A 12677-nucleotide genomic window follows, 5' to 3' on the forward strand; every position below is an offset into this window, starting at 1 on the left:
ACCTACTGTCCAGAGGCTTAGACTTCATAATACTAAACGTCATTGTTAGTGTGGTTTGAATACAACGTCAGTTGTTTGCAGTTGATACAGGCAGTTTTTGGTTCAAGCTCCACATCAGGACACAAGCACAGTTTCATAAGCTTTTGAAAGTACTGAGGGAATACTGCAAAAGAGAAAAAAAAACTTACATTTATATACTGCTTTCACAAGAAGCCAATGGCACACATTGAGGTGTGATCATTGTTGCAATATAGGACATGAGGCAACAAAATAATGTTCAGCAAATTCCCACAGGGAATAATTTGATAATAATTAAATCATTTTTCCGTGATGTTGATTGAAGGATAAACATCAACCAGGACACCAGGATAACTCTCCTGCTCTTCTTCCAAATAATGCCTTTGGATCTTTCACATCCACCCAAGTAGAAGATAGAGCCTCGGTTTAATGTCTCATCCAAAATACGACACCTCCACAGTGCAATACGTTGTGTGTAAAAGATCAAATGGCGCTATTTCAAAAAGCGAGAGAGAGTTATCCCCAGTATCCTGAATAATATTTATCATTCAAATCAACATCACCAAAAAAAGTTGCAGTTTGTCAGAATGTTATGTTTCCTACATGACAGCCGTGACTCCACTTTAAAAATACTGACCCAACTACACCCAGAGTATTTATTGGGAGGTCATATAAGGCACCATATAAATGTAAGTCTTTCTTTCTATGTGTATGATTCATTCATTAGACCTACAATAAAGCCTTAATATATCCAATTGGGATTGCTGAGCTGAGTCACTGATGGGATAACCTGGAGCTGAGCATTCCTGACACAAAGGAACCCTACAACAGAGCCAATGTTTTCCTCATCTTTGAATACGTTGTAAGCTTATGACTTTGACTAACGCCAGCTCTCAGACAAGACAAAAAAAAACTCAGATACTAGTGAGTAAAAGTAAAAATCTTTTAATAAAATACTTCATAAACAGAAACGGCTAAAAGAATATCATAATGATAAATGAATGCATTAAAACTGAAAAGTCTGCTTCAAAACTGATTTGTCCATCCATCTTTTCACTTCAGGTCAATAGAATTTTTTTCCAACTATTGCAACAATCCCCAATTATTGGCCAGAATGTCAACAATTTCACTTATTCAAATAATTAAAGATAAAATTAGAAATTGTAGAGATAGTGGCCAAGACTATTTTAAATTCAGTTATTTTTTGTGATCTTCAGGATCATTATTTTATACTGTGCAAAGGGTCAACTACAATGAGTTTTTATAATTTACTGCAAACACCAGCAGGCCACCAAAGATAAATGTAGTAAATAGGAGTAGTTCCAAAAATTGAATCTGTTTCTAACCATGCTAGACAGTCACTTGAATCCTCAATTTTGATTATTTATGGGCCCACTATACTTGTGAAAGGAGGCCTGCATATATCAAATAATAATCATACAAGTAATTGAGTTCTCTCTAAATATTCCGTATTTCGATGTTTCAGAACCATTAGAAAAAAAATACAATATTGTTGATAAGGCATTGTGCATTCTCATAACAGCTCAAAACAACTCTTCCCATGTAAATCAATTCAGAGCAGTTACATATTGCTGCTTAGAATAAGCAAATTGGCAATATTCCATTTTCAAACTGTAAACTCACGACCCTGAAAAGCTAATTCATCAAGAGCTTTTCAATCCCAGCAATGACAGCTAGAATCAAGAGGAGCAAATTACATCTACCATCCTTTCTGCTTTTCTTATGGAGAATCCCAAATCGAATGTTTGTCTTGTGCTTTACCCAGAACAAGTTGGGTGCTAGATGAAACCTTAAAACAACTTCTAGGAATCACAAAAGAAATGATGGATAATACAAATGAAATTGCTGGAAATAGTCAGTGGGTCAGGCAGCATCAGTGGAAACAGTTAACGTTTAAGGTCAAGAGGACCTTTCACCAGAACTAAAACAGTAACTGCTGGGATACTTTTGTTTTCAGGTTTTCAGCATTTGGAGTGTTTTGCTTTCAAGCAAATGATGCTTTGTCGATTTATTCTACCACAGGATTTGGTCTGTAATTTGCATATTTATCAGAACATGTCAGCAGCCTGAGAGACTAATTTAAATATTGTGCAAAGTAAAGCTCCAAACTTAGTTGTAGTAACTGGATTTCATCTCCATGTACATCTCGATTCATGATTTATTCATCACTCCTTCGCAGAAGATGTCTCATGTGTTCGTCAGAACCATGCAGTCTTAGCAATTAGCATTTCATTTTTTCCAGTTTATCTGTAGTCACCATTTCCACTACTTCTCCAGACATGAACTGATCCTGAAGCAAAATACATCAAGACTTCAAATAAGGATTTAAATATGCAACATTTACCGTGGACTTAGTCACAGTATGTACTGGCAAAGATTTGAAAAATTAGCAATGTCATTCAAAATTTAGACTGAATTAGATTGTTGTCTGAAAAGAAAAAAAATGCAGGATTATCAGAAGATGGCAAAGAATAAAACTCGGTGATTGCTTATTCAGCCAGCCAGTACAGACATGATGGACCAAATGGCATCCTTTGCACCATACCAATTTTGTGATCGCTTATCGGTAGTCTTCATGCAAAAAAAAGATAAATCAGTGAAAGTAACCTCCAAAACATTGGCTAAAAGTTCCTGAATACAATTAAATAAATAGGAAATTTGTTTAAGATAAACCACTGTAAAACAGTCGAAAAACTACAGCGCCTCTAGGCATTCACCCAATGAGAATTTCAGAGGCTAACACATCATGTTGACAGCTGAGAAACGTACATGCCTGAAGCTTTCTTCTCTTTACTCTGTTGCAACACCAATGAAAAGCTGACTCGAGAAGTTATATGCAAACATTAAATGCACATGGAGAGATTTAGAAATCTAAAGCAAGATTTCTCTCCAAGTAAACAAAGTGTACATGCTGAATCAAAGAATCATTGTGTCAGATGATCAAAAAAGCAAAAGCCCTTGGGAATTAAGGAAGAGTGGCAAATTGGTTCCAAAATTAGTTTAGCAGCCAGAAGCAAAGAGTGATAGATGATAGCTGCTTTTGCGACTGGAAAACTATTAACATTAGGGTTTACTTGAGCTTACTGCTTAGTCCCTTATTTTTAGTAGTTTGCACATTGCATTGATAAATAAATCGGCCATGTGGCTCACTGAGAGGGAAGCTTCTTTTTTTCTATTTATTCTTTCAGGCGAGTGGGCAAAGCCAACATTGTTTGCTCTTCTCTAATTGCTCCTGATCTGAGTGGCTAATTAGGTCATTTCACAAGCAGAGACTATGAAGTCATATGTAGGCTAGACCAGGTAAGGATGACAGATTTCCTTTCCTAATGTACATTAGTGAACTAGACAGGCTTTTACTCCTATCGATGATAGTGTTGTGGTACTGACTTTACTACAACTGCGACTGTCTTTATAGTCCAGTTTTATTAGTTGAATTTAAATTCCACTACCTGTTATGGGAGGTTTGAACTCATAGCCAGGTCCTCTGGATTACTTTTCCAGGGCCATTTTCCCCTTCAGACTGCATGGAGATATAGATGGCTTGGCCAGTTCAACAGAAAAGTGGGAAATTGAATTGTATCTGGAGAAGTGCAAGCAATGCATTCGGGGTTGTGCAACAAAGGGAAAAGACAATAAATGGGAGGAAGAAAGGGATCTTGGAGCATATTCCCAGAGATCTTCCAAGTTTGCAAGACAGATTGATAAATTGGTTAAGAAATACATGCTTTCTTTTATCAAAAGAGGCACAATATATAAAATAGGGAGGTAGTGCTACAACTATGTACAGCACTAGTTACGCTGCAGCTTGAATATTGCTTATATCACATTACAGGATGGATATGATTGCACTGGACAGTGTGTAGAGATTTAAAAAGATGACACTGGGATTGAAAAACTTTGGCTATGAGGAGTGACTGGATAGGGTGAAGATGTTTTCCTTGAAACAGAGGCTGAGAGGTAACTTAATTAAGTTGTATTAAATTGTTAGATAGACCCAATGGACAAACTAGTAACTTAGAAGAGGGATCAAAAGCCAGGAGACATAGTCTTAAAACAACTGGTGGAGAGTTCAGACGGCAAATGAGAATGATTTATTTTTACCCTGAGGGTGGTGGGTATCTGGAATTCACTGCTTAAAAGGTTGGTAAAGGCAGAAACCCTCATGGCATTTAAAAAAATGCCTGGATTTGCACTTGAAGAATCAAAAAAGAAAGGCTACAAGCCATGAGCTGGAAAGTAGGATGTGGCTGGATAGTCTTCTTTGCCAGCACAAACCTGATGTGCTGAATGGCTTCCATCTATGCTGTAAATTTGTATAATTTGAAAAGGTGTTTTACATGTCTTTTGATAAACCTACAATGAGGTTATATCTGAGATCAACAGCACTTCAAATAGTGCTGGGCTACTGAATTGGTACTCTCAATTGGAGAAATTTGTCAAATATCAAATCAAGAGGCAAGACATTGGGTCTGCACATTTCAAATAAATGTCAACTTACTTTATCATAAATGACTTTGATTATCAAAGAACAACTTGGACATGTTGCAACTTCTTCCCCATTTTCCAGATCTTCCTGTAAGACACAAAAAAGTTAAGATTTATTTTCTTTCCGATTTTTCTTTGCATCTCAAATGTGCTAGTTCATAAGAAATAGGAGCAGGAGTAGGCCATCTGGCCCTTCGACCCTGCCCCGCCATTCAATAAGATCATGGCTGATCTGTCGTGGCTCAGTTCCACATTCCCACCCTCTCCCCATAACCCTTAATCCCCTCTCTCTTATCAAAAACCCATCAACCCACGTCTTAAAAATATTTAGCAAGGTAGCCTCCACCACTTCAACGGGCAGAGAATTCCAGAGATTCACCACCCTTTGAGTGAAGAAGTTCTTCCTCAACTCCGTTCTAAACCGCGCCCCCTTTATCTTGAGGCTGTGCCCCCTAGTCCTACTGTCCTTTGAGCGGGAAAAGTCTCTCCACCCCTATCCTATCCATCCCATTCATCATCTTATACGTCTCAATGAGATCTCCCCTCATTCTTCTAAACTCTAACGAGTACAAGCCTAGTTTATTCAGCCTCTCCTCATAGCTCAACCCCTTCAACTCCGGCATCAGCCTAGTAAACCTCCTCTACACTCCCTCCAAGGCCAAAATATCCTTGCACTGCAGCAATGGTTCTGCAGCTAACCTAGATCTGTGACCATTCTAAAGTTAAAGCTTACTTGCTAGTCACAAGTAGGCTTACATTAACGCTTATTGTATTTATTGAAGTTATTGTAAAAATCCCCTAGTCACCCCACTCTGGCACCTGTTAAGGTACATGGAGGGACAAGTTAGCATGGCCAATGCACCAAACTTGTAGATCTTTGGACTGTGGGAGGAATCCCGAGCCCCCAGAGGAAAGCCACACAGACACAGGGAGAATGTGCAAACTCCACACAGTGATCCAAGTCGGGAATCGAACCCAGATCCTTGGCGCTGTGAAGCAGCAGTGCTAACCACTGTGCCATCATGCCATCCCTTTACACAATTCTTTACACAAGATTGCAAGGAGAGAGGCACATGTTGCAAACCTGTTTAAACTCAACATGTTTACTTTTAAATGTAAAGTGATTGAGACTGGGGCTCCTAAATCACATCCCTTCTTTCCTCGCCCACAAGTATCCCCTCACCTCTTTCTACTTTGCACCATTGTTCCAAACCATCACAATAGCATTCAAGGCATACGGTACCAGAGCAAGAAGACTTCTTGCAAGCTGTGCCCAGCATACTCTCTACTTCTATCTTTCACTCTCATTCTAAGCTTCTAAAACTTTATTCTAAAATTTTTAAACACTCTAACAATGCTGTATTGCTACTTGTTACAGATTTGGACCTACCTCATGTTAAGTTGATCTTTCTCTAGCTATGAGGCTAACACTACATTCTGCATTCTCTCCTTTTCTTCTTTATGTATGGTATGCTTTTTGGGTACAACATACAAGAAATATTCTTTTCATTGTATACTAATACATGTGACAATATTAAATTAAATCAATATTGCCCTTATCACAAAGGTTAGTCTAATACCCACTTCTGCAGCATTTTATCTTGTCCTACCCTTCATTTAAAATCCTTGTGTACCATCTCACCTTCCCCATCTCTCACAAGCCCTGCCCATCAGTCTTGGTGACAAAAAAAAGCTCCAACCACTTCTTTGGATTTGTCACAAATTACAAACCCCTTCTTTTGTGAGCATGCCAGGGAAAGCACTGCAATAAACAAAACAACACACTGCACACACACACACACACACACACACACACACACACACACACACACACACACACACACACACACACACACACACACACACACACACACACACACACCTCCAGTTATCACAATTCTTGCACAGTTCAACCTCATTTCCAATTTCATCTTTAAAAAGCACTTCAACATATTGGTGCCACAAATATCAAAACTCTCCCTCAACGTCCTGACATTGTCAGGGCCCCACTTATAAACTATACCTTTATCCCCAATCCTGATAAATGTCTCTCTCCCTGGCCCTGCACTCAATCCTGGAACACCAAAATAACAAGGGCACTTACGTCAGACTCCTATTTATTGAAGGTTGAGCTACAGTCAACACTTATTTCAACAAAACTCATCTCCAAACTCCGAGGCCTGGGCCTCGGCACCTTCCCCTGCGATTGGATACTGAACTTCTAACTCACAGATCACAAATCAGCAAGGATAGGCAACTACACCTCCTCTATGATCATCCTCAACACTGGTGCCCCACAAGGCTGTGTTCTCAGCCCCTACTATACTCCTTATACACTTGTGACTGTGGCCAAATTCCCCTCCAATGCGATTCTCAAGTTTGCTGACGACACCACCATAGCGACGCTGGATCTCAAACAATGATGAGAGAGTACAGGAATGAGTTAGAGAATCTGATGAACTGTTGCGGCAACAATAATCTCTCCCTCAACGTGTCCAGATCACCGTCATGTCCTGGTCCAGCCATGCAGACACTATAATTATGAAAGTCCACCAACACCTCTATTTTTTCAGAGGACTAAGGATATTTGGTATTATATGACAGCTACAACTTTCACTAACTTTTATAGGTGCACCATAAAAAGCATTATTTCTGGTTGTATCACAGCTTGGTATGGCTCCTGCTCTGCCCAAGACCACAAGGAACTGCAAAAGGTCATGACTGTAGCCCAATCCATCACACAAACCAGCCCCCCATCCACTGACTGTCTACACTTCCCGCTGCCTCGGCAAAGCAGCCAGCATAATTAAGGACCCCATGCACTCAGAGTCTCTCTTCCACTGTCCTCCATCAGGAAAAGAACCAACCTACTCAAGAGCAGCTTGTTCCCTGCTGCTGTGAGACTTTCGAATGGACTTACCTTGCAATTAAGTTGATCATTCTCTATACCCAAGCTATGACTGTAACAATACATTGTGCAGTCTCATTTCCTTCTCTATGAACAGTATGTTTCATCCATATAGCACACAAGAAACAATAGTTTTCACATTATGTTAATACTCATGACAATAATAAATGTTCACAACTCAACCTCATATCCTCTCTGTCATGATCACCCACTTCCACCTTGGTAACACTGCCTTTCTCCACCCTGCCTCAATCCATCTGATGCTGAATTCCTCATCTATGTTTATTATCTGCATGGAGGTCGGTCACCAGTGGAGTGCCCCAGGGATCTGTTCTGGGACCCTTGCTGTTTGTAATTTTCATAAATGACCTGGATGAGGAAGCAGAGGGATGGGTTATTAAGTTTGCTGACAGCACGAAGGTTGGTGGTGTTGTGGATAGTCTGGAGGGATGTCAGAAGTTGCAGCATGACATAGGTAGGATGCAAGACTAGGCAGAGAAGTGCAGATGGACTTCAACACGGATAAATGTGTAGTGGTCCATTTTGGCAGGTCCAACGGGAGTATAATATCACTCTTAGCAGTGTAGAGGGTCAGAAGGACTTTGGGGTCTGGGTCCATAGGACTCAAATCAGCCTCGCAGGTGAATGATGCGGTCAAGAAGGCATATGGTGTACTGGCCTTCATCAATCAAGGGATTGAGTTTAGGAGTCAGGAGATAATGCTGCAGCTTTACAAGACCTTAGTCAGACCCCACTTGGAGTACTGTGCACAGTTCCGATCACCTCACTACAAGAAAGATGTGGAAGCTATTGAAAAGGTGCAGAGGAAATTTACAAGGATGTTACCTGGGTTGGGTGGCATGCCTTATGAGGATAGGTTGAGGCAGCTCAGTCTTTTCTCCCTGGAGAGACAAAGGATAAGAGGTGAGCTGATAGAGGTTTACAAAGTGTTGAGAAGTATAGATCGGGTGGATTCTCAGAGGCTATTTCCCAGGGCTGAAATGGTCACTATGAGAAGACACAGCTTTAAGGTGCTGGGGAGTAGGTACAGAGATGTCAGGGTAAGTTTTTGACTCAAAGGGTGGTGGCTGAGTGGAATTGGCTGCCGTCGGTGGTGGTGAACTCATTGAGGTCTTTTAAGAACATAAGAACATAAGAAATAGGAGCAGGAGTAGGCCATCTAGCCCTTCGAGCCTGCCCCGCCATTCAATAAGATCATGGCTGATCTGTCGTGGCTCAGTTCCACTTTCCCGCCCTCTCCCCATAACCCTTAATCCCTTCTCTTATCAAAAACCCATCAACCCGCTTCTTAAAAATATTTAGCGAGGCAGCCTCCACCACTTCAACGGGCAGAGAATTCCAGAGATTCACCACCCTTTGAGTGAAGAAGTTCCTCCTCAACTCCGTTCTAAACCGCCTCCCCTTAATCTTGAGGCTGTGCCCCCTAGTCCTACTGTCTTTTTTGAGCGGGAAGAGTCTCTCCACCTCTATCCTATCCATCCCATTCATCATCTTATACGTCTCAATGAGATCTCCCCTCATTCTTCTAAACTCTAACGAGTACAAGCCTAGTTTATTCAGCCTCTCCTCATAGCTCAATCCCCTCAACTCCGGTATCAGCCTAGTAAACCTCCTCTGCACTCCCTCCAGGGCCAAAATATCCTTGCGCAGGTGCGGCGCCCAAAACTGCACACAGTACTCCAGCTGCGGCCTCACCAATGCCCTATACAGCTGCAGCAAGACCTCCCTACTTTTATATTCAATCCCCCTCGCTATGAAGGCCAGCATCCCATTCGCCTTCCTGACCACCTGCTGCACCTGCAAGCTGGGTTTTTGCGATTCATGCACAAGGACCCCGAGGTCCCTCTGCACCGTCGCCTGCTGCAGTTTTTCGCCACGTAAGTAATAGTCCTTCCTACCATTCTTTTAAGAGACTTCTGGATGAGTACATAGGATTGAGGGTTATAGATAGGCCTAGTAGGTAGGGTCATGATCAGCACAACTTGTGGGCCGGAGGGCCTGTTTGTGTTGTAGCGTTCTATGTTCTATCTTCAAGTTCAGCTATTCCAATATTCTTCTGACTGCTTCCTGTCCTCCATAAAATGCAGATCATTCAGGAAAAAAAAACCAAACACCACATTCAAAGTTTTTGCTACATGCAAAGAACCATACTTTATGTTAGCCACAACGAGACTCCTGTATAAAATATACACTCCAGTAAATCGCCTCTAGCAATATTGGCAAACTGAAATCCCCACTGAGCCCAGTCACCACCCATCAGTGGAGACCCTCTGTCAGAGGGTTAGATCATTAGCATCAATGAGTTATTGAGGTGGAGATGCCATTTATTCCAGTTTGATCAGTGATATTAGTTAGTGGGTGGTTTATATTACTCTACAGCAGTTTAGTACAACAACTCCCACCTTGCTGATGATAAATCTGTCCCCACACGGACATGGATAATAATAACTCTCCGTCTCCTCATCATACTCGAAATCCTCGATTTCCACCTCGTCGTGAAACACAGACATGATTGCTGACCACTTGCCGTTTCCCTCAGCCCACTGCGGCCTCCTGTCTGTCCAGCTCCAACTCCAACTCCAACCGCCTGCTACCTTCCCCCACGCTTTCTCCCGGACCGGCCTGCAAATCCGCGTGCGCCTGCGCTTGCGTCTCGCAATTAAAACGGATTTGCGGCGCTCAGATCCATAATGCGCATGCGCGGCCTCCCAGCCTTCTCCGCCCCCCCGCCTTCTCCGCCCCCCCCGCCCCGCCCCGCCCTTCAGCGAACGCGCCTGCGCCTCGTCCAGCAGGTTGGCCGAGTCGCCAGGCCGATGTTGCGCCTGCGCGCCTTCTCCAGCCAATTCCGCCTGCGCCCCACTCCGAAACGGGCTTGCCGCGCCGACAGACCGTTATCACGCATGCGCGCCTTCACCGGCCCATTCTTTTGACGCGATTGCGGCAACAGTTATACCCTGCCCTCCCGCCTCATTCCCAGTGGCTGACACAAGGTGGGGATGTCGAGGCCTTCCTTGCCCGTTGGCACCGCAGGGACTGAGGTGCTTTATAGACCCCGATAATCACATTTTGATTTGACGTGTCTTAAGTTTCCTTTGTACTTTTTGTTTCTGTTCGGGCCGTTCCCCCTCTTTTTGGGGCGCTGCCCCTTTTTTCTTTGTCGGAACGTAATTTAAGTTTGTTTACTTGGTTTGACCTGCCCAAAAGAACGACCCATCCAATTGACCCACCCAAAAGAATGACACAAGGTGGGGAGCTCTGAGCTGATTATGAGCGGTTTCTGATTTGATCTCAGATTTTTGGCACCTGTGATATTTTGCTTTTGTCTTTGCGCATTTTTAAAGCTTGATTTTGCTCTCCTAGACCAATAATTTGCAGCAAAGATCAGTAGAAAGAAAACTGAAGTAAGGCAGCGCGTGCTCTAGTCAAGTCCTATCTCCAACCCAAATTTCCAATCTCTTCAGCAGAGTATTTCAGCAGAGTTCACTTATTTCAACAGCATACTCTCTGAAGCTGCCTGTGTTGAAGGCAGCACATGCAAGAACTGCCAAAGTACAGTCGGTGGCAGACTTCAATCAATCTGTGAACAGATCAAACTGAAGAGCAATAATCTTGAACAGGATGCATATATGAGATCTGGACTGCATGCCAACATTATGCCCAGCAGCTCAACCTCTTTCACTTGAGTTGCCTTCAGAAATGATGGAAGGGTTGTGGTGATCACTGGAGCTGTCACTGGAATAGCAATCTGGTGGCCTAGAAAATTGCTCTGGCATTAATGGTTCAAATCCCACCATAGCAGCAGGTAGAATTTGAATTAACTTAATAAATCTGGAATTCAAAGTTAGTCTTGGTAACAGAATTTATTTGAGGACGCAGAAAAATAATTACAGTTTTAAAGTTTATGGTGTCACAAGTAGGCTTACATTAACACTGCAATGAAATTACTGTGAAAATCTCCTGGTTGGCACACTGCAGCACCTTTTTGGGTACACTGAGGGAGAACTTAGCATTGCTGATACACCTAACCAGCGTGTCTTTCAGACTGTGGAAACCGGAGCACCTAGAGGAAACCCACGCAGAGAAAGGGAGAACATGCAGATTCTGCACAGTCACCCAAGTCAGGAATTGAACCCCGGTCCCTAGCACTGTGAGGCAGCAGTGCTAACCACTATGCCAGTGATCCATGGGTAATTTAGCATTTCAAGGAATCTTCAATGTCTTTTCCATATGACTTTTTGCTGGCACCAATGTTTTAGCTGTGTCCCGAACTGCCATCATTCTGTTCTTGCATTCCTTCCACTGTTTTCTGGAAACCTTCTTTCTCTCCATCAGACCGTGCCTTGCCAGCCAGCGTTTGGGTTCATTCTTTTATCATAATCCAAGGAATTGTAAACCAAGGCAAATCACATTTTTTGCAACCACCAAATTGCATCCTGAGGCTAGAAACAAACACTACATCTGGTGCTGTTTTATACATTTTTGCCAGCCTATCCTTAATTTCTGTCTTGGGAACTGGCTTGCAAAGATAGAGGACATTGAAAACCATTTGCATTGGAGGAAGCAATTTATCATAAACTTTCTTGTTTTGGTGGTCACAGTGTCATTAGTAATAGTCGCCATGAAACTATCATCGATTGTCACTAAAAATTGATCTGGTTCACTAATGGCCTTTAGGGAAGGAAATCTACTGTTGCTACCCAGTCTGAACAATGAGCAACTCCACACTCGCAGCAGTGTGACAGGGTAGATGGTGAGAGGATGTTTTAATACTTAAATTATTGTCTAGCCAGAAATACTTAATGAGACTTTCTGAGAGCTCTGAAACCCATTAGCCTGTGAAACATCTGACTCCCAGGGAAAACATTGCCTCTTTGACAGCTCAGCTCTCTGATCTATGCTGCCAATTTCACAATGTTTATTTACACAAGATAAAAGGGCATCAAGAGTTTTCAGTTTCTGCTATTAATACTTAAATGGTCTGGATGGTTGGCGTTTTTATTGACCTATAGCAAAGAGGAGTTTTGTCAATGAATGACCTTTTTATTCAAGTTTTTAACCAATCTTACTGTCACAATAGATTTAATCTGTTCTATACATTTCTCAGTCGGTGTTTGAAGTGCCATGACTTGGAATGGAGTTGCATGAGAGGCCGTAGAATATGTTTGGAGGGAATACCTCAGCATGTGGGAGGGAATGCATGAGTGACTGTAGGGTTTTTTGGGGA

General features: G+C 42.3%; 1 protein-coding gene and 1 pseudogene across 1 annotated transcript; both read right to left on the minus strand.

Annotated features, from left to right (window-relative positions):
- Positions 1-947: 947 nt before the first annotated feature.
- On the minus strand, positions 948-10063 carry dph3 (diphthamide biosynthesis 3). The gene is made up of 3 exons (XM_080197900.1): positions 9856-10063; positions 4538-4612; positions 948-2329 (listed from the first exon to the last, which is right to left on the minus strand). The coding sequence occupies exons 1-3, from the start codon at positions 9961-9963 to the stop codon at positions 2261-2263; spliced, it is 252 nt and encodes an 83-aa protein (XP_080054026.1). The 5' UTR covers positions 9964-10063; the 3' UTR covers positions 948-2260.
- A 1590-nt stretch (positions 10064-11653) lies between these two features.
- Positions 11654-12073, minus strand: LOC145349295 (small ribosomal subunit protein eS24 pseudogene; annotated as a pseudogene).
- Between the last annotated feature and the right edge of the window lie 604 nt (positions 12074-12677).

This window comes from Carcharhinus amblyrhynchos, chromosome 10, assembly GCF_965287045.1.
Source record: "Carcharhinus amblyrhynchos chromosome 10, sCarAmb.v2.hapA, whole genome shotgun sequence".
NCBI classification, from domain to species: Eukaryota; Metazoa; Chordata; class Chondrichthyes; order Carcharhiniformes; family Carcharhinidae; genus Carcharhinus; species Carcharhinus amblyrhynchos.

Excerpts from the sequence above, each read along its gene's own strand:
- dph3 (XM_080197900.1), bottom strand. The coding sequence starts at position 9,963 with ATGTCTGTGTTTCACGACGAGGTGGAAATCGAGGATTTCGAGTATGAT. Across the intron at positions 4,613-9,855 it reads ACAGATTTATCATCAGCAAG|GAAGATCTGGAAAATGGGGA; the intron begins GTGGGAGTTGTT and ends TGTGTCTTACAG. Across the intron at positions 2,330-4,537 it reads TCAAAGTCATTTATGATAAA|GATCAGTTCATGTCTGGAGA; the intron begins GTAAGTTGACAT and ends ATTTTGCTTCAG.